We start from the raw sequence: 22,726 nt of genomic DNA, 5'->3' as shown, positions 1-22,726 counted from the left end.
TGGGCTGTTGATATTCAGTATGAGAAGGGTCTTTCGGCCTCGTTGGAGCGGTAGGATCTCAATTAGGTTATGATCCATGTCACTCCCGTCTATTGTGTGTTGTGTGGTTGTGAGCGTTTTAGCTGTAAGTGTAGCCACGCTGCTTTCAGGCGTGGTAGTATGCGTGTCGTAGCCAGCTTTAGTTGGGTGCGTGACTGTTTCCTGCAGTGCGATTACGCTTGCAGTCGTTTTGGCGTTACTTATGTACTGTCTCAATGATCCTTGCTGGCATTTGTAGCTGCGACAATTCCATTGGCACATTAGGAGTGGGTTTCCATTCTTGTTGTTGTTCTTGCTATTCATCCTGGCTTACGGGTGGATCGGCAGGGTGTCCCAGCTCTACTTCCTGTTGTGCCAGTGTTCTCATTTCTTGCGAAACTGATCTTATGCAACCCGTGCCTCTGCACTTACGCTTGCCAGTTGCTGGATGCTGTGTTGCTGCTAGAAGCTACCGTTGCAGTACATCGACTTTCTCCTCGACTTGTGCGATTTCTGTCTGTTTTGCTTATTCCACGAGAATCATGGGTTAAGAACGTTCCGAAGATGATGGCGTTGAGAGTGCGGTTATTGGTGTCGAAGGCTGAGGGGCAGTGCGATTGGTGTATAGTTCTGCAATGTGCGTGCGAAGTTTGTTGTTTTCTTCATGAAGGCGTTTGTTTCCTTTGCTGATGGTCCTTAGTTCAACTAGAATTTGCACTTGAATATCAGTATTATGCATGGGTGAAGAATTCTGTGAGGTGGGTACTCTGTGTAGACGTGATGAGAGGGTGCCGTCTCGGTGGACTGTGTGAGAGGGGAAAAGCCGTGCTGACCAGCTCATCGCATGTTATCCCAGCGCAGCAGGTCCGCTGAGGTTCCGGGTCGCTCCTTGTAGGTTCCGCGAGCAGGAGCGAGACCTGCAGCGAGAACGCTTCCATTGTTGGTCTGTACGTGACCGAGACTTCGATCGTGACTAATCCCGGTGGCTTGGTACTTTGGGATGCTGAGGATGCCTTCTTCAGTCAATCAGGGCGCCCCTTGGAAGCCGTAGGATAAGGTCACTGGCACAAGGCGCACCGGGGGTGACAGGGGTGGTCCTGAGGGGGCTTCATATACCACACTGGGGGCATACTTTTACTTCAGGAGTTGGGCATACATCAGTCGGGCGGCCGACTTGGTGGCAGATGGGGCAGAATTGCGTGGTTGGCTGGTATGGTTTGCATCGTACTTCATGGCTGTAGTATCGCACGTAAACGAATACAGCCTTGCCAGTGAATGTGATCACTGCCGCTTAGGTTTTTCTGAACATACCGGCGTGTAAGATTTCTCGGCCTGGGGCATAGAGCCCGTTAAGGAGGACTTCTGTGGGACTTCCTGCGGAAATACCTTGAATGACCCCTTTGCCGAAGTTTGAAATCATCAACTACACTCGAAAAGTTGAAGCTGCGCCTTTTTTATTGATGGATGTGTTGAACATTCTCGGGAGAATGCGCAGGTCATCCGTCCCCTCGTGGTGTGATGAGCTCCAGTAGAAGGTCAAGCTGCCATTAAAGTCTATGACAGCCATTCAGGAGCCCACATCGAACCCTGCGACCGAAAGCATACGTATGATACCTGAGAAAATACGTCATGCCTGATTCTGTGTCGGTATTTCTAGTCCTCGTTTCATCAATAGCCGTACAGAGACATTTGACTAACCAATCCATTATCGTGCAGTAGTTTCAGCAGTATAACTCTACTGAACCGCTTATGAGCGATTAATGTAAACGCCTTCGAGTGCACATCGTTCAACAATTGCACAAAATATTTCATCTCCTAGATGTTACAAAAATAAGATCGCCTTTCCGCAGTATCTAAACGTCTTCTAGACAGCATGGCCTTCCTCAACGCTGACTCTTCCGGCAGTATAACGTTTTCATGCTTTCAAGAAAAGTAGTCTTAGGCAACTTCATTTCTTACCTTGAATAGTACGCAGCTTTCCCAGTTGCTTGTTCACAAAGACTTTGCTGATATTACGCAACAAATGAGTTCATAAACCCGAAAGGTGGTTCTGTTTGACAAATATGCCGACATGCATATCCAAATGTAGCTATAGGCGCACCTCTCTCGCGTCTGTTCCATGTGAAAGATAATTTTTCACACATTTAACGAGCTTCCTCCATTCAGATAATTTTTGACATCTCAGACAAGCACGGTTTACAAGAAAATGGTTTACGCAAGGCGCAATTGGTTGAATTTACTAATGACTTGTATGCACAAATTTAATCTAGGTTTCTAATGGACTGCATATCTTTAGGCTTCTGCAAAACTTTCAGAAAAGTTAACCATATTCTCAATAATACTTAAAGGAATGCTGAAACAACAATTTTAAGGCTTTGTTTTTAGAGCTTCCTCAGTAGCTATTCACATGGGGAAACATGGTAAGCACACTCATTTGCCACAGCGCGCGACGATTGTTTAGTTATGTACTCGTACATGACGACCAGTCGCGGTTTCGATTTCGAGGAGCACTTGGCGCACTATGACGTAAGGGGCATGCTTAGAAACCGCGATGATCACGTGAGCGCGCAGACCTGTGACGTACGCTGGCTTACTGTCTACAATACCATGTGTTCTTGGTTCTTCTCATATTCAGTGCGAAACCTGCGCATCGCTAAGTCATCGTGATGCTTCGTTGCATATAATTCCACTGCCGAGTATGATTCCGGCAATAATGAGTTTTACCGTTTCCGTAAGCTTCTCACCGTGCGTGGTTTATCGTGCAAATAGAGAGGATTGAGGCAGAAACAACATCAGTAACGACATCTGATGACGCAGTGTCGAACCAAACAGCACACAAAAGTTATACTGCAAGTAACATATTATACTCAATGCTGGTTTAAAGCGTCTAGAGCGACATAATAATTCTCGTCAACAACCTGACTGGCGCAAGTCAATACAAATAGAATTTGGGAACGCATGACATTTAAGCAAATCGTCACAAGAAGTTGCCGCGAACCTTGCTACTGCCAGCCAAAGCTCAGCAACTTGGTGGGCAAACGGTTAGACGCTTCAACGTATGTTTCCTGTGTGTTCAGTGCAACACATGCAATGCAAACACTGCTGTAACGTCTTCCGAACGGCGACACCAGCCAGCGACGTCGCACGCAACCGAAACTTATTACGTAACATTGAAGAGAAAATTGTCATCCACGTGAACTGTACCACGAAGATGCAGAAAAAAAGCCTCTCAGTACAAGGAAACTTCGCCTTGATCCGGGATTCGAACGCGGCACCTGCGCCATTAGGGGGCAGTCACTCTACCATCTGAGCAAACCAGTAGGGTAGCAGATAGCAGAGCGAATGCGAATTATCCGGCAACTCGACGCACTAGGACACTGAATATTCAAATCAGTTCTGCGGAAGCCCACATGGTGGACGGAAGTACATGAAATGGAAAAATTATCATCCACCTGAATTGTATCACGAAGCTACAAAAGGTGAGCGTCGCCGAAAGGCATTGGTCCCGTGTTGGGATCCCAGACCAGGAATAACTTTTATTCAGTTGGGAAGCTTTCTTTCTGAGAAACCCGTATGGGTCTTCTGTAGCTTCTTGCTACAAGTCAGGTGAATGATGTTGTGATTATACAAGAAGTTTAACAGCTGCTCATTTGTTGATACATCAGTTGGGGGGAGGGGAGGCACGGGAGGTAGGGGAGCAACTAGATCTAAGCCATGATCACAATTATCTTCTGCTGTAGATAAAATCACTTAAAGGTAGTCTTGGCGACCGCACAGCTTCATAACTCCATTAGCAACCAGCACAAGTGTGCGCTAACACCGTGGCTGCCCTCATGCCGTTGTCTACGCAATATTCACTTGTTCGATCAAGAAATATCCCATATTTTTGTAATGTTAAATGTTATTTAGTATGGTTTAAATATTTAGTTTTCTATGGCAGTCACTGTCCTTTTTTTACATACAGGAAAGGGGATGCCTACCAGCACTGTCTTTCTTGCATTCTATCAACACACTCAACCCATTTTCTTTGTTTGGAATAATGGCGGCGCCGACACAGCCTACAAGAGTTAATAAAAGCGCACGCGTGAGCGCACGCGTGAGAAATCTGTTGATACATATAAACTGCTTATAAAATTTTCGTCGGGGAGTTTCAGAATACCATGCAACAACAATAGCCTATTTGTTGCTTTTTATATTTATTCCATACTGCAGACTCAAGCTCCAAGGAAGTTAGGCAATATACAGGAATACAACTCAGCGTTAGGCAGCAAAACCGACAATAGTGGTGTAATCAAACTAACTTCATCTCGCATTCTGATCTTCTGTTGAAGTGAAATAAGTTCACTGGCTTATAAGCCTTTGGGCAAAAAGATTGCTTGAGCAGGCCAATGCCTGCAAAGTATGGTATTAGTGTGTTTTGTCGATAGTGTTTTCTGGGCCGGGTATGCAAAGGTAAAGGGTTGTACGGTGTGGATCAAGAGCATATCTGTTATCGTAAATTTCGGAAAATGTTCTCGCCTAATCTTTTGCATTTGCACTTCTAATGGCCGTGCGGCGTTTCTGTTCATTATGTAATAGCGGGACCCTAAATTAATAAGTTAGCCGGTTTAATGTAGACCACTGATGGTGCGTTCAAAGTTAGAGCATTCAAAGATTTGGTATACACCATGTAGGTATACTTATAAAGGTTAGGTATACGCTAAAATAATAGGTATACTTTTTTTTTCATGGTTACAGTCAGTGTTGCAAGGGTAAGAGTTCGAAGCAGGGATGGTTGTTCCACCTAAACGATTGGATAGTTCGCAGTAAAGTTTTGAGTCCATTACTCGCACGCTCAACCTGCGATAAATCGTCAGTGCGTATCGCCTGCGACTGTCCTACTCTACAAACGCGCCTCTCGCTCAGCAGCGGTAGCGCCATGCGTCACCACTAAAATAACTCAAGGCATTCGCTGTAGCAGTGACACAGGACCCCCGTCGTTTCACTGCGGCGAAATCGATAATCAAATGTGGATCATTATTGTCCGCAATCCACGCATTTATTTCTACCTTGCTCCAACCAAATTTGGCCGACAAATTAGTGTCACTATGGGCAGCTGCATTTTCAGCGATCAAACAATTAATCTCGGCATGAAACGTGCACATACAATGTCGGATCACACGTACCTCGAAAGCACATAGGCATCTCATTTGAATAGTGCAAGCTTGCCATTGCTTTTTTTATTTGATTATATTTCTTTCATTTAGAGTACAGCGTTTTTTTTTTTTGGAGGAGCTGGGCATATGCCACGCCGTACTCCGACAAAAATAGTAGCACAATGCATACACCGACAACCAATGGAAGTGTGCGGTCTGTTTTGCACAATAAAAGTTATGTCACAGCGTAAAACCTTTACATATACAGTGTTGGCTTACAGCTATATATAAGAGCACATACCTGGCAAAGGAATAGAGAATAATAATAAGTGGCTTGTTTTTTTTTTTTACTTTCGTGACTTTCTCTGCATTTCGGTTACCCATTCTTTGAAGATGCGCTAGCTATGCGTAATTGCGTCTGACGCCATTGTTGGACGATCTTCTAGTTTTGGTATGCGTAACTGTGGAAGGAGGTTGTATGCAATGATTTAACTCAGTGAGGTACGTGTCATAATTTTTTAAGCCTGCTCCTTCCCCCTCAACAGCTGTCATTTCCCCTCTTTTCTCGACAAGCATCATACATAGTCTTCGTTCTGGTGACAATGCCGCATCGATATGTCTAACTATGAAACTGCGAGATTTGTTTGCATTTTTGCATAGTTCTTTATCCTTGTACAAGCTTTACACGAGATTATTGTTGTGACCAGTTGGGCAAATCACTTTAGCGTTCCTTCGCTGGTGTGATACAAATAAGACGTTGTGTCATCACCATCATATTGTCGCACTGCTCTAGGTTGAGCGTGTTGGTGTGCGAGCTTGGATGACATGCAAGGTCTAACGAAGAAGCTTAAAAAAGGGACCAAGACAGCGTAATTCACTAACTGCGACAGTTTATTACAGAAAGAAAATGTATACTTTTGTATACCGTGCATAATAGCGCCACTCCTGACGAACACGTAAAACTGCTCTTTGCAAACATGCCGCCTTTCTATCGAAAAATTTGACAGATTCAGTAGTTACGAAACGCTCTCCAGTCCACCTGATAGTCTGTGCATCTGTAATTTCACGAGCATCCTTATGTTTATGGCCTGGACAGAATCGCACACTGAGTATACAAGGGAGCCCTGCTGCACCGCTAGCGCATCGTGCTGTCTACGTTCTCCCTTCCCTCATTGTTTGCTAGTGCTAAACCTTTACGTAATCCATGCTTCCCTTCTCATCATCATCCTCGCCTTGCTAGTATTGTAGCACACACAGGCCCACGTCACACACACAATCGCTCGCCTTACATGAACACGTTGGTCCGACAAATAAAGCTTTGCAGAAACTAAGGCGATTCTGGCCAGCCAGGTACCTACAAAAAAGCTCTGGATGACGTGATGATGATGTGTGGCGTTTAGTAGCCTAAGGTCCCTGAATGGACATCCATTCCCATAGTGAGTGCGACCCCCGTAAAAGTTAGTGGCCATGCCGCAGGCAACGCGCACAAGAATTTATCGTGGAGGAAACAGGCAAGTAATAGAATCAAACAAGTCATAAACCGAGTTCATTGCTAAATGCTCGCTCTGTGCGAAGCTTGGGCCCGATTAGCCAGTGCTTTAGCTTGAAAGGTAATGCAACCGAGTGCTCCTATTGAAACACGCTTCAGAATAGTAGTGCCCTGTCCACAACAGAATCTGCCCCGCCATAAAACTCGCAAACATTACTCCCACCCCAAAGCTTAATTCGAAGACTGCTCAGCGGCGTTCAAGTGAACACTAATGCTTTCGCATTCGCAACTAATAGGAAACGTTGCGGTGTCCTTCAATTTTTTATTGAATGTAAGGTACATAAAGAAGAACTGGTAAATAAGAAAATGCATGTGCAATGTGACTCACCGGCTAGGTCTACCTCAGATTCGCTTCTTTACGCAGACGCCTTCGCTCCTGTCGTTGCCGCCTCCTTTCTTCTCTTAACCACCGGCGCTCTTGGCGTCGTCTCTCCCGTTCTGCGGAATAGCAGAGAAACGAGCATGAACCTATTCCAATGAGCAGCAGATTCCGGTCGTTGCAGTAATTATGAATTGATAATCACCGCCACACATAGAATAGAGGCACTGTTCTTAATGTGCAAGCCCTATGAAATCTAAAAATTCTAACAGCGTGTAAATCTTTCTCAATTGGAAAACAAGACGTGTACTCCTAGATATGACTTTTTTAGCTTTCACGATTTGAACGTGTACTTTTCTATTCAACACTTATTGGAGTCTCGAGGGACCTATACCAGCGCAAGTGTGCATTGTTCACGATTATTCTGCTGCAGGTTAGCTGTGGCAGAAAGGCACTGTCCTCGCACATAGAATATGCAGCGGCTAACTTCTGTACAGTAAGTTCGAGTCAATCAAAAGCATGTTTGACTTTAGGCGATTTGTTGATTTGGGCAAATGAATATATTTCTTGCCAGTCCAATTCCTGTTGCATCTGTTGCACATCTGTTGCACATCGAAAGTGCAATTCTGTAATGTTACACTTGGATCATTCAACAAATACAAGACTATGCAGCTGTAAGCAATTACAGTTCTCTACTTTAAACACTGAGATTGTAGTGCCCAAACACGGTTGAAGTTGTCATTCACTGGCTCCTCAGTTGGCCGGACGCTCATTTGGGAACGACAATAAATGCATGCATTAAGTAATGTAAGTATGATTTTTTTTTTACCAGCAGGACCTCGAACAAAATGCGTTTTCCCTTTCCTTAGCAACGAGGAAGCTTTTGCTGCTTTATTGTACGTTTAAAAGTATTGTACCGAAATTTTTTTATTCAGTTCACTTCGGAAATTTTCTTTCGAGCTCACCGTTAGACTGAAAATTGTTTTATTGAAGCACTTTATATCGAAATCCATAAATGCATTTGAAATTAAGATAGGCTATCTCAGAAATACTTTGCCGCAAAAAGTACTTTAATGCGTTCAGTAGAAGCGGAGTTATTGGCAATCAAACATCCCCGTCATGGTGTTTCTTCTCTTTCTTAAGTGACTAGCACTGCGAAGGCTACGAACCCACCGTGGTTGCTCAGTGGCTATGGTGTTAGTCTGCTGAGCCTGAGGTCGCGGGATCATATCCCGACCACGGCGGCCGCATTTCGATGGGGGCGAAATGCGAAAACACCCGTATACTTATATTTAGGTGCACGTTAAAGAACCCCAGGTGGTCGAAATTTCCGGAGTCCCCAACTACGGCGTGCCTCATAATCAGAAAGTGGTTTTGGCACGTAAAACCCCATAATCTAATTTTAATTTTTTAAGGCTACGACTGAGCAGGGCGAGCTCACAACTCTCCGCCTACTGACCGTCACCGTGGCGTGCAGTTGAAATTTGATTTTGGATGCTCACGTAGACGCCGGTACTTCCGCTTTTTCTGCCTACAACGACGACGACGACGACGACGATGATGATGATGATGACATGTCAAACGCGGTTGTCCTGAGCGAGCTGCAGGGCGCTCTGTCAGCGGGCTCGTCGCGGTACACCGCGCAGGCCGCGGTGTCGACTCTAGTTAGCAGACCGCAGCTGCATGCGACTACTGTGCGCATGCGCAGCGTTTGCATTTTGCACGACAGGGCTTGAGTACGCACTCATGCTCATATGCCCCAGTCTGGCCACGCTACGTCGTGCGGACCGGCTTTGCCCTGCACCAGCTTGCCCCACGGATAGTAGCCACATCAAACCTGCGCAGTTCCACGCGCTATCGATAGCTCAGTGCGAAGCGAAGTTTGCCAAGACGTCTAACCAGAAGCGCCCAGGAGTGAGTATGCGCTGGCAAGTGTGCGTGTGGTCTGACCTTAAGTGTCACGTGGTTCCCAGGCTAGCTGAGTGTTCAAAAAGAGTCGAAATTAGTGAGACGTGACGCCTACGACAACGGTAATCGGGGTGTCCAAAGCTTAATTCCTACGCGGGTGTTTGCGGCTGAGCGGGAGCAGACGACTGCTGCATTTTCCAGAGGCGCATAATTATTATCGAAATTGAAAGCAGTTTTCAGCTTACTTCAGCCTGTGTATTGAACGGCGTCAATGAACATGCACATTACCACTCGGAAGAAGCCCACTGATTCAAGCACACTTCTTGATTGACGTCAGGTATTGACCAATAGTAGTCGCGTGACCTGCTGTATTACGAAATGAAGCGTCCGGATAGAGCAAATAGCAGAAAATTACATTATGGGGTTTTACGTGCCAAACCCACTTTCTGGTTATGAGGCACGCCGTAGTGGCGGGCTCCGGAAATATTTCGCCCCCATCGGAATGCGGCCGCCGTGGGCGGGATTCGACCCCGTGCTTAGCAGCCTAACACCATAGCCACTGAGCAACCACGGCGGGTAACAGCAAATAGCAGGCTTGCGTTGAAAAAGAAAAAGAGCGTTTCAGAAGGTAACTTTTCCGCTTGCGAGCTCCGCGTCTCGTGTATGACTGCAAAATTTGGCTGAGATGTTCACAGTAGCGTCTGCTATCCGTGTACTATGCTTTTTCACGAAGCCTGACAGGTGATTCACGACCCCTTTAAATCGAGCAGGCGGCAGTTGTGGATATAAAGGGGTGCCTTCGTGCACTACAATAAAGGATGTTTTCATCTTATTTTTGTCCTTCTTACAGAAGAAAAAATACAAAGTACGTAACCTCGCTTAAAACGTCAGATTCGTGAGCTGGGCAACCCTGGTTCAACTCTACCTTTGGACACCGAATGATTACTTTTTCATTGAAGAGACCAGAAACAAGGCGCAGCAGGAACATACCTACCCACCGGCCTACTCACCTAAAGAAAAGAGCAAAGAATGCTTCATGCTTAAAATTGTCATTGACTCGTAGTAGCTAATTCCTGTATTCATGATGATATATTGAATGGGCCAGCAATTACGCATAGCTTGTGTAGGCATGAGCCCCATCAAGTATGCCGTAATCACGGTCCTTCTGGGCAATTGCCCGCACCCGAGAATTCGGATACTTCAAACATTAGGTTTTGAATTCAAGATTGAAATGGCCCAAAAAGTGTCACTCCAAAACCTCATCTTGCATGGAAAGTCGTCTTGCCTATTCACAATTACTAATCATAAGGCGAGGTGCAGAAAACGTTCATAGTATTCAGGCGTGCATACCGCTAGTCGACAAGAACAAGGTATTTTCACAATATAGTTTAAGTGCAATTACAAGCGCCTTGTTAGATCTTCTAAATAAGTAGGTCTTGATAAAATGAATATGCAGTCGGTGGAAAATACATGCATTTATGATTATTAATGTTGTTCTTGCATTGCCCATTATTTTTTGCGCAAGCGCTGCCTTAAACTGTCTTTTCGTCATTGACCTATGCTACGTAGCGGCAGCGCATTTCGCACTGTAGATTTACGTTTGCTCTTTTTCACTTACCTCTTACCAACGACCACCTCGCCGCCATACAGAACCTCATAAGGAATGGTGAGGGTGATCTAACGCTTCGCGTGCTGATGCAGTCTCCTCTAAAGCAGAATCGGGCCGCATTTCGCCTAATGCTCATTGCAAAAAGAAACATGTCGCTATGCGCAAGCGTGTTCTTGGTCATGTATGCACTTTAAGGCAGCAGAATATAAGGTAAATAAGAACACACAAAACATCGACAACGTAAATGAGGTATATGTGAAGCGACAGATGGACCGTGAACTTCGACAGTTTCCTGCATGCCGCCAGCATCGTGACTCCTCAAACAAAATTCTTAGCACAAATGGAAATGTTACAACCTAATGCTAGTGATGTCAAAGAGGATAATGTTGCTGCCCCTGGAATATAGCATGTAAAATACGGATAGGCTTGGAATATATTCTCGAAAGAAACTTAGCACAAGTAATCATTCAAAGGAGGGAAAAGAAATATGCATCAGGAAGAACGCCATAAGAATAGTGCGTAATAGGGCCGTCGTACCAACCGAACAATATTGTGGAAGAGGTGTACGAGAACTCGAGCTGAAAAGCAGCAATAATAAAAATAAACAGAGTTGGAGAATAAATTGCTTCATTCTATTATTCGGGGAACACAGAACAGCAGAACAGACCAGGAACAACTAAAAAGACATTGAAATTACCACGTCAACGTTCTTCGCTGCTCGTAAGGAAATCAAACACCGAAGGTGTGCGATGCCTACCCTCTTTTCTCCATTGCCGGCGATCCTCTCGTTCCTCCTTTCTGAAGCGTCTTCCGTCAATATCAGTTGCGGCACCGAGATCGGCACCTCCACCCACCAGACCTACGCTTGAAAATACATTAAGCACTTACGACAAACCTTGTCTCAGTGACTGGACTAAGTTTCTTCTTCGTTCGACGTCCTGTCATTGTGCGCGAAGAAATCTAATAAGAACCAGATATATATGATCATCTAATGACATCGCGCAGGGAAAGGGATACACACACAAGAGAAAACGCACACAGCGCTGACTTCTGACTGGCGTTTCTCAGCGCCGTATGTCTCTTCAGTGATCGCCTCCCATTTCTAGCGCTGTTATTAGATGACCACGAACACCGGACAAGCTCGAATATCCTTTCTAGTACAGATAGACATGATGTTTTCTTTTCTGACTATACGGATTGCTTTCTCTAAGACGGCTGTGAGCGTAACGGTCGTGGCATTTCTCCACTACAATACTCAGGCAGGGCGAATATAACGCGAGCTTCAAAAGAATATTTAGCGAAAACTTCTTACTTAAATTTTGATAACAACCTTGGAGGAAGCTCTTTATGTGACCAATTTGGAGGCAGTCAGATTTTACTGCAACGTCATTTTTTTAAATTTTGAAACGCATCTAATTCAGATGATTATCTTAATGAAATTTCAATACTCAATCCTGGCAATTTTTAAACCGAGCCAATTGGGGGTGGGGACAAGGCTGCTCTCTTTGACCTCACAAGGAAACGCCCCGTGACGAAGTGCGGGACGAAGTTCGAATGGTATCATGTTATGTAAATTACTGATACGGCAAATTGCGGCAGCTGCTTGCCAAGCGAAACCCGATTTATCAGTATCGGCCTCGACGTGCAATTTCAAACTTCGTCCCTCTTTCTGGAATGTGGTAATTGCATCTGACCTAATGGCAAGGCTGCTTTGTATGCTTTCCCTGTGCGTTCGGTTTCGATACTACCAAAATCGAGCATTGAATTTCGATTATTTACATCTCGAAGTAGGTCTGCTTTTGAAGATTTTGAAAAAATGCGGGTGCCCTAAAATGTGATTGCCTCGAAAATTGCCTATGCACAACCGCCCGCAAGCTTCTCGTAAAAAGAAATGTTCATTAATAAAATTTTGATAATTAGTGCTTTGAAACTCCCGTTATTAGTGCCAATGTATGTCCACCAAGTCTTACTAACGCTCCGAAAAAACGCCACGCTCGTGGAACTCAGACCATTTTAATAAATATTTCGTGTATTTCTAAAAAAATAGATTCTATTTTGTGCAATTTGAGACATAGAGTATGAATTTACCCCTCAAGTGGGACTGTAATGAGAAGTCTCAATTTCTAATTTTTTAAAAAAAGAATGTTATTCGTAAAATAGTTTCATTTTGGCAGAAGGCACTACGTGGCTAGCGACGTGAGCTTAATATTCCCATGCCCGACTCCCGTGATGTTGCATGTTCTGACAATGACTGGACCAGTCGAATTGTTGCGTATTAGCAATAAAACATATAGTGTCTTTAAATATATACCCCAGTCTAGCTTGGAAACTACTGCACAACAGTTTTCGTTAAAGTGAACAAGTCGGTCCAAATACAGCAAAATCTGCGAAAGCACAATGTCATCACAACAACACATCGAACAAGAAATTATTATGCTTAGGTGTGGCGTTTTTTTTTTGCATTATTATTTACTGAATGGTTCATTGCCAGAAATCGGCGCAGTCTCCGAACGTGGCTGTAATTGTAGGCCGCCTTTTCTTTCGGAGGCCGGAGTGAACAACTCACAGCCGCTCAATAAATATGCTTTTGGGTGCTCAAGCTTGTCTCGATGTCATGGTCAGACCGTTCGCGAATACAAGGAAAGTCTCCGCTCATGCATTTCAGAATGCTCCATTTGGGCAACTGCGAAGCCCATCGGTGTTACAATTCGGCTTCTATTCACGTCTGCTCAATCGGAGTCGTTCTTGTGAAGACGTAATTGTATGTCACTGCTAGGGAGATTCGTAGAAGAATCGTGGCAATGCGCACCTATGCTGTACCAAGTCCAATAGTACACTGCGCCTCAATGCTTCTCACTGGTGTGTCAAGAGAATCGAGCCATTAAAGAATGCGTATTCAGGCTGTGCAGTTGTCTTGACGCGTTCGTTGACGCGACGTGCTGTGTCTTGACGCCACTGAACCCTTCAGTAGCGGCTCAATAATGTCTTCAGACAATTGTAGGAAACTGTACGAAACTTTAAAAGCGCATCAATGTTCCCAACTTTTATCTCTCGTTGTAATGGTGACTCAGCGGCTTGGGATATAACAGCAATGTGGTTACAAACCTCCCAATTGTCCACTCATGAATCCAGGACCGTAGGGACCCAAGTTCGTCAGAGCACCTCCACCCAAGATGTTTCCACCATAGATTCCGGGACCTAAAGTCGGTGTCCGTGAAACGCGTACAAAAAACTGTCCGGTCACATAGGCCTAAACGGACGTCATTTGGTCGTGTATGTCATACTTCAACTGAAGGACAACTCGGCTAATTAAACTACGGTGAAACTCGCTAGACGGGACAAAGTAAGGCGAGACAGACGAGGGAAAAGGGCTGAGCCCGTCTGCCACGTCCGGCTTTGACCCGTCTATCGCAGTTCACCATACTCAAATGCTCATTATATTCATCACCAACTGGCCCAAAGTTCTACTTTTCAAGTTATAAAAAATTAGAGTGGGGGGTAGAGAGAGAGCGAAAAATCGATACTATTGCCAGCAAATCACGGCAGCACCGTGCAATAAATGCACTGCACGTCAAGGAAACTCCAGCAATTCTCAAAGATAGTATGGTAGTTGCTGCCACAACTACTGACAAACATATAAAATCATTTCTGACTTTATAGCGACCACGCTTTCACAGAAAAAAAGTAATATTACACTTGCAAATTCCAAATTGTACTAATTGGGGCGCAGGGCGAAATGGGAATGTTTGCTCTATATCGAAGTTTGATAAAACATCTCTAGATTTCAAGAGCGCTTTCGAAATGAGGTTATGTAAAGAAACAATAAGATATTCCTTTAAGAAAGCATCGTAGCAACTCCAGCTAGCAAATTTGCAGCTAAAATCTAACACTGCAATTGCGCGTTACGAAGTACTGTGTTTTGTCCCGTTTATTGTTTTCATTCAAATGTTCGAACCCCAAATCACACTTTCAAGAGCAACTACGTCATTTCCGTTGAAGCGCAAAGGCTCGTGCACTGCGCATGCACTAATTTTTCTATTCATGCATTTACCGATGTTCTTGAAAGCGCACGCTGCATATTGATTTCAAATTTCAAACCACTCTAATCGCAACAAAGTTCCTCACTCTCACTCTCTCGAATTGTGTCAAGCCTTCTAGTACTGACTATACTGTATACTGTAGTTATTCGCTAGCTTCAGAAACTCATAGGCAAAACCCAAATCGCACTCGCGTGCTATATTTTGTTACTACAGAGACGTCCAATAGACACTTCGCGCCACTGAGGCAACTTTGTTGGTGGTGATGCCAAAGTAAGATTTTTACGAACCTCCGTAGTCGACACCGGGAATGCCGTAGCCTGTACCTGCACCTGGCTCCATTTGGCCGAGGAAGCCGCCAACTGGTAGCCAATGGTCATAATGAGAGCACAAATAAAAAGACAATTGTCGGTATTCTCAAATGATTTTACCGCATGTTGGTAACCTCCAGCAAGTTTCAGTTTGTTCCTTGATTCAGTTTTCTGACTCAAATACGTACAGAATGAGGCGGCATTCTTACCAGACACTAGCTGTGATCTTGTTTTTGGACTATTTCTTACGTTGTATTTGCGATTTACTTATTCTATCAGGCTATTTCTCCATGCTCTACGTAGCTCATTTACAAAACTTTCGAAAATTACGCGCCATTTGGTGCAACTTTATCAAAGCACCCCCCACCCTTCTGTTGCAGTTTTTTGAAAGCAATTTAAAGCGCCTACAGTGAAAAAGAGACTGCTGGGCGGACCAAAATTACGTAGAAGTGGCTATTAGCAAACACCAACTAATTAGCTCTGCTATGACGAACGTATCATTTGGCTGCAACACGTTTGATAGCTCAAAACTGTGATGTAAGCATTGGAAACTAAATGCATAGCGTCTATCAGGGATTTTTGTATGCTGTACCGAGTATTAAGAAGTGTGTACTTCAGCAAACTAATTATGAGCTAATTATTACTACACTGCAATCATCCTGAAGCTATACTCTCAAGTGCTATATATTGTCACGAGGTAGTGACGGTGAGCACCACTTCATAATTGTCTTTCCCCAGATGGTCAGAAAAAAGGGGAGCCCATTGTTACAGTTTTCCTTGATGTTTGATTATGTTTGCCTTTCATAGCGTAAAGTCGGCAGGTGCTGCTACATTACGACTTCGCCTGTGTCAGTGCGCTGTGACGTCACATTAGTTATCTCTTTTTGTCTGAACGAAAATCGAGGAAACTAAAAGTGTATGTAATTTAGTTTGCTCTCCTCTTTCTGAGAATTTGGTATTTGGAGATCATATTTATGCGCTGTTATTCTAAAAGTATTCACGTGTTCAGCCATTTCCTTTAGTTGGGCAAAGATCATTACGCGTATTCTTTCGGGACCACAAGCCTCAGGAGGGTCACTTTAATTTTTGAATATATTTCTACGTTCCCTTCAAGGCTCTTACGGAACTAGTTTAAACCAATCGGCAATCATAAGAGATACACGGAGGCGCCACACAAGACACGAATTATTTTGTGGCCCACAGCCAGCGAAGCTTCAAACTATACGGCAAAGCAAATTTTCCTGAATATCAGGAAAGAGCCCAGGTGAAATAATTCAGCACAATATGTAATTAAGTTTCACAATCATGGGACCTTACAAATGCCCACGAAAGTGACCTGACTAACCGGAATACCGTAGCACAGTTTTCATATTTGTTTCAACATTGGCACAACGCATGAGCATTACCTGGGCCACCGACATCAAGCTGACCTCCTCTAAATCCTTCATTGAACACATCCTGCGGGATCTTCTGTGCTGCAAGGAGATCAATCCGCAAAAAAAAATTAAAAGCAACGACCAACTGCATCATCTGGTATTGGAGTGTATGATTACTGGCTGAAGTAAAAACAAGAGGTATGGAAAACAATTTTTTTCAGTCATGTCTGCATTTCATTCCTGTAGCAAGCTTTCTTGACGTCTTTGAATACATGTGAAGCTAAGACATTTACTACTCTTCCCACCTCAAAATATCAAAAGATTCATGCCTTTAAATAACTATTAATGAAACAATGAATCCCATCATTGCTACTCTTCATGTCAAAAGAACCGAGATACCCTGCTTGTTTGCAATTCTATTTTATCAATATGGTAATGTTAACCCAACCCTAGTACGCCAAGTCCATCCGACGTGCCATACTTGTAATGGGCTCACAAACAAGCAAACTGAAACAGTTCGAACGAAAAATTTATTATTTCGTTACTATTTCACCCATTATAGTTATAATAGGCACTGTGCGCATGTGGTATGTCGCTACGAGCGCCATTTATGGAAGAGGCAGCGCGGAGAAGGAGCGCATGCGGTCAGATTATTTATTTATTATACCTCAAAGGCCCCAGAGATGGGGTATTACATGAGGGATGGGCTTTAACAAAACAATGATTCGAGAGCAGCCTTGAAGTAATGAGTGTCGGAGTGGTGCGTGATGTCGGCAGACAGACCGTTCCAGTCCCTGGCGGTTTTCACAAAAAATGACCGTAGATGAGAGGTAGTCTGCGCCGGGGGAGGATACACGGCTTTGCTGTGGTTAATGCGGCTGGACTGACGATGAGCTGGTAATATAGCTGAAATGTGGAGTGGTGAATGATAGAATTTGTGAAAAATACACAGTCTAGAAATAAGACGTCGCGATTCTAGATTAGTAAGACCGGCACGGGATTTTAGTTCAGACACGCTTGCATGATAAAAATATTCATAGTAGATAAACCGGGCTGCACGGTTTTGAATTGATTCCAGTGCATTAAATAGGTTATGTTGATGATGCTGTTGATGATGATGTAGCCTGTGATGCTGGGTTATTAAACATTCTAGCTCGTAAAGTAATTTGTTTATAAAGCGTTCGCGGGTGTCGCGTTTACAAAACCAACGCTCGCAGATTAGGAATCGGATTTGCCGTTAAGGAAACGCCCAGAGAGAAAAAATTGTAAACCTTTTACCATAATTCGCACGCACAATATAGGACATGTTTACTTTTACGGTACACTTATTTCGTCAGTTTCTGTGGTATTGGTTCTCGCGTAAAATGCGATGCTGCTGCCGCAAGGCTTGAGTCCAAGTGTCCTATACTCTTTCCCATCTCCAATTTCTTAGAATATAGATTGCGCTCACGCTGACCACAGTGTTCAACCTGCCTACTATAAGCTGCAATGGCCGGCCAGAGCAGCAACGCCACACACATTCCTTTAGGTTGCGGATTGAAGCAAACGCACAATAACTACTGTTCCCCGCAATCCACCGAAACAACACGGGCTATCAGCAGCTGTCAAAGAAAAGACTTGTGAAGGTGGACCCTTGAAGTCAGTGTTTGAGCGAAGGGACTTGCCCTCGACTGGGAGCCGCACACAAATCTCATTGTCTCAACGCTGTACTGTAGTCCGATACGTTCCTTGTTATACCCCTGTTAATAACTTCCATTCGTAATTTCACGTGAATTTTTCTCCTACTGAATCACAGATCCCTTAACATGGTCTGGGTAATCAAAAGTGCAACTGAGCTGTCAGTGGCTTTCCGTTCCTTTTTATGGAAGCTCCGTGGAAGGAGAAACTGGTTATGTAAAGACGCAGCATACGCTTTCGCCATTTCGGATGAATAAGGAAAGGTTATGAATATCTATGAATCTACATTTTCCACTGAGCGACGACAACTGCCAGTCTTTGAGAATTAGAGTTCGCGAAGGCGCGACTAAAACCAGTGATACTGGGGGTTATGAGTTTCTTCTTGTGTATGCGCATCCGCCCGTTCATCTCACGCCATAAGCGCGTTCATACGTCGAACCAAAGGCACAAGCTCAGACCCAGAAACAACAGTGAAAATCTGACAGGGACTCTGTAAGGCTGCGATCTGCATAGTTCGGCGAGATTTTCACATGCTTCTTTTTCGGATGCCTCGAGATAGGACACTGCGAATGGGAGTTGCATACATAATTCCAATCAGCTGTGACATTGTTTTCCCAATGACAGTGTATGGAATGTCCCTTTGAGCCCTCCATCTAGTTAGCAGTCAATCATTCCCGAAAACGCTACACAATGTCCTTACCGCGTATCCGCCTCAGCACATAAATTTAGCTCCCTAAGAAAAGAAATTGCCGCGGTTGTTTCAAAGGAATCGGTCCTAAGCCTAAAATTATATTTCCAGAACCAGTGGAAGATTCCCGGCACACCCACAAGCGCAGTCTCCTACATGTGCAGTCTTTTGTTAATTGCAGTTTCTTTAGAGGGGTGAATCAATGCCAGCGATAGCAACCACGCGTGGTCTGTGGTGCTGCGCAGCGTTAACAGGCTTCCAGGCATCATAGGTACATCGGCGGTGACGGTCAGTCCGTATGCGCCAACGAGCGATGACCATTGACACCTACCGAGAAGGCCGACTGAGTGCGGCAATAACACACTTCCAAATGCTACGATGTTTAGCATCCTTCTATAGCATATTGTCCAGGCCATTACTCAGTGGTCAAATAGAAGACGCCTAAGTGTCCACATTGATACAAATAAACTTCATGAACAGAACAATTTCTTAAAAAGTACAACCTTTCTAGCATTTCTATGCATACTTGCTTAACAGTTAGGTAGGCACAAACTGCCAGAATATGACCGAAAAAACATTTTTAAGCATTCACATATTTACTACCCTTGTAGGGGTGTAAGCTGCCGGGTATTTTCTAAAAAATTAGTCAGTGGAAAACTGTAGCCAAATTACCTCCTTGCAACGAATACACGTCCTATCGACACAATTCCTTCATGAAAACTAACCTTCCAAACATTTGTATGCCAACTCCCTTACACATTATGACAGCAAATCACCGCCATCTTGAGTACTTGCATGATGATTATGGCGTGATTTTCGTAGACCTGACACATTTTTGATGAGGTTCAGCATATAACGCTGCCATCTTAAAATGAAACGGCACGGTAGAACTATCGCCCAAATAGATGTTGTTGGCTCATGACGCCTTAAACTCTCAGAATTTACTACTAACCCCACATTGAAACCACATCTTGCTTGTCACGTCCGCGAAATGAGCAGCTTTTTAATTGGTCAGTCTAGGAATATTAATGGCGGTGTATTAGGGTATGGATACACATCCTTGCTTTGAAGATCTAAGCAAACGCAGGAGGTGCGCCAGTGTAGAACCAGATTAGTTAAAACTTAACAGCAACAGTAAATCGAAAGGCCACCAAGTGATGGCGAGACTTACCATAGGTAACTCTTACTACTGCCAGTGCAGCCACCATGGTGTTCAGCATTGCCAGCGACTTCATCGTTTCCCACTAGCTTGTTCCGCCTGCGCAACCGAGCACGCAACTGGCTACACTACTAGAGAAGCGGTGTTTCGGGCGCGAACTTAGCCCTGTTTCAGCGGCATTGAAAACATCAGCGCAGCCTGGTAAACAACGCCGGGTAAACAATCTTCCTTGTCGTAGACATCCCTCTAGCGCCTTCTCATCGTCATATCCGATATAAAAAAAGCTCAAAGAAGGACAATGACTGTGACCTCTATAACTGTGCACCCTTAGATCAGTTGGCGCACGCCATAAGAAATAACACTTCAAGAAATACGAGAAATGACAAGACCCTGAGCTGCCGACAGAAACGACAGTGCATCGCCATGTCAACCTTCCTTGAATATTATTCTAGCTTTCTGTCTTTTTTATATCGACAGCCTGCCATCTCCACAAATAACTTTTGTTTGGCCTTCATGAGAAAAAACATATCGGGTCTAACCGTGTGTCACAAGGAACATCGGCGGTACAGATGTGTAGAAAATGCTGGAAGCCTAATATCGCAAAAGCGTGTTCAAACTTGTTTTTGAAAGCTGAACTCGCAACAAGTGTAGTTGAAAGCTGAACTCACAACAACTGTAGTGAATCCTCAGTAAACGCAGTCAGCATATGAGGCCATGCTTCGTGGGATCATTTATGTCGGAGACAGTAGGTGCCTAACACCACTTTCATAGCTTAATTATTTCGGCATTAGCAGACTGCTTAAGCAGTGTTTGAGAGACTGGTCAGCAAGCGACAGCGTATTAGTTATCCTTTAAACCTTCGCCACACACTATATTATCTTTCTCTGAATTTCCAAAGAAAAAGAAAGAGTCTTGTCTGAAAAACAACTGTAAAGTTTCATGACAGTTCATGAAACAAGGTGCTATAACTTGTGGGTTCTTCATTGCAGAACGGGAGGGTGCGTGGCTCAGTTGCAGCATTGCTTTCATGTGTTTTGGCCCAAAGATTACAGTTTAGGATGCAGTAATGCACAAGCTTGCCCCGCTAGACGTTATCATTGTCTCCCTGTTTTATCAAAGGCAAAAAGTGTGAGTAATACGACTCCTCTATAAAAACTAAGTGAATAAAGAAACTAAGAATCGCAAAGCAAACGTTAACATTGCCGCAGGATCTACGCATTAAATGAAATCGTAGAGCTCATTCTTCTGTATAAAACCAAGAAGACTCGTGTACGTGAGCTTGCTGCTCAACGTACACCATTTTTGTAGGCCACGTTATTTCCGCCACAGAAAGTCTCTGCAAAGCCTACGGCCTTTGGTCGGCCAGGGCACCGCACTCCGAAGAAATGTGTTCCAATTGTGTTGCGGTTTGGTAAGGAATTTCGGAAGTTTGCTCGCTGGGGGTGGTGTGTCAGGATAAGCGCTGGGACCGCTCTGCCATGACGCCGTCTTTAGGCTACAGCTGGGGTTATTGCTGCCCCAATTTTTACTCTTGTAAGTGTGACGGAGTCAGGTCGTGTGAGGCGAAGATATGTATTTCTACCACAATAATAGCCGCATATGTTTTACGACGGTCTTGTGAGCATACGGCCGTCATTGGGCTCATTCATGCGTCTTGGTCCAAAGATTACAGTTAAGGATGCAGTAATGTACAACCATAGTGCAAAGTTAGAACCCGTAATTACCTTGCCTTCTGTCCCTGTCACAAGATTCCTGCGCTGATTGTTAGCTCACGCGCCACACCAACACAGCCAAAACGCTGACCCTCAATTGTCCTCATTCCGCCTTAGTCATCTTGCTATTGTCGTGCCGCCACTGTCACGCCGTCATCGTCGCACAGTCACAACACATCCGTTCTTATGAATCCATCGCGATGCCGTGGTGACCACTCCATCGCTTTCACGCTGGCATCGCCATGCGATTCTCGTCATGACGACGTTGTTACGCCATCGTCGTCAATGAGCCGTCGTCTCGCATTCGCTTTCATACCATCGTCATGATCCCATCGTGGACATTCCAGTGTTGCCAATTTAACTTCGTCATTTGACTCTCGTCACGCCGTTGTCGTCACAGCATTGTTGTAATACAGTCGCCGTAACGCTGTCATTCGAACACCCTCCTCAATTCAGAAACGCCAGCCTATGACTCGCGTTCAAGCCATCGTCATTGTAGTGCCTATGTAGTTTTACTGACGTCATTCAGTCTTCATTCTGTCATAATCACGCTGTCATCATTTAATATTGATTGTGCCACAGTTTTCATGACATCGTTGTCATTACGTTGTCGTCAGGCAGTCGCTCTAATCCTTTTTCAACTGCTTGTCGCCAAGCTTTCATTTTCTTAAACTCTTCATCATCCCACTGACTTCACGCCGGCGTTATCACGCTGGCCTCGTCATAACAACATCATAATTTACGAATTTTAATCTTGTTGTGTCAGGCCGTTGTCGTCTTACCGCCTTTGCCATCGACGCCATTCCATCCTCGTCTTTCATCGCCGGCCATGCTTCGTCGTCATAATATTACCGCGCCGTCATCATTCTCCTTGGCGACTTCGGCACGCAAGTCTCACAGAAATGTGAGCTGGAGGCGACAGCGAATATTCTAATAACTGAAGCAAGGAAACTCTCAGAATGATCACTACAGATCACGAATAAACCTTATTTCAGCCGTGTGGTCTGTCTCTATATTGCTTCAACGCTAATCAAATTACTGTTAACAGTCATCATGAGATGGCTTCTGCCGCAATTTTCGTATATTTTATACATCATCGTCAGCTGCAGCACCTCATTTTTATGTGCACTGCAGGATGAAATTACCTCCAAGTGACCTTCAATTACCCCTGTCTTATGCTAGCTGATTCAAACTTGCGCCTGCAAATTTTCTAATTTCGTGACTCAAC

At 44.4% G+C, this 22,726-nt stretch overlaps 1 protein-coding gene across 2 annotated transcripts in view; it reads right to left on the bottom strand.

Moving 5' to 3' along the window:
• Positions 1–1,455: 1,455 nt before the first annotated feature.
• Positions 1,456–22,726, bottom strand: part of LOC126544686 (uncharacterized) — a 64,799-nt gene continuing 43,528 nt past the window's right edge. The window contains exons 1-7 of one of the 2 annotated variants that reach the window (XM_050192138.3): positions 19,799–19,963; positions 16,293–16,361; positions 14,866–14,937; positions 13,644–13,736; positions 11,296–11,397; positions 7,031–7,140; positions 1,456–1,605 (exon numbers count right to left, since the gene is read on the bottom strand). In XM_050192138.3, coding sequence (XP_050048095.2) covers positions 7,040–7,140; positions 11,296–11,397; positions 13,644–13,736; positions 14,866–14,937; positions 16,293–16,361; positions 19,799–19,862 — 501 coding nt within the window. In that variant the 5' untranslated portion in view covers positions 19,863–19,963 and the 3' untranslated portion in view covers positions 1,456–1,605; positions 7,031–7,039. Of the gene's footprint in view, positions 1,606–7,030; positions 7,141–11,295; positions 11,398–13,643; positions 13,737–14,865; positions 14,938–16,292; positions 16,362–19,798; positions 19,964–22,726 lie in introns of those variants that run through there. The other variant, XM_072284992.1, reaches the window with a different exon arrangement.

Source organism: Dermacentor andersoni, chromosome 10, assembly GCF_023375885.2.
Source record: "Dermacentor andersoni chromosome 10, qqDerAnde1_hic_scaffold, whole genome shotgun sequence".
Taxonomy (NCBI): Eukaryota; Metazoa; Arthropoda; class Arachnida; order Ixodida; family Ixodidae; genus Dermacentor; species Dermacentor andersoni.
This window is presented reverse-complemented; position numbering and strand designations above follow the sequence as displayed.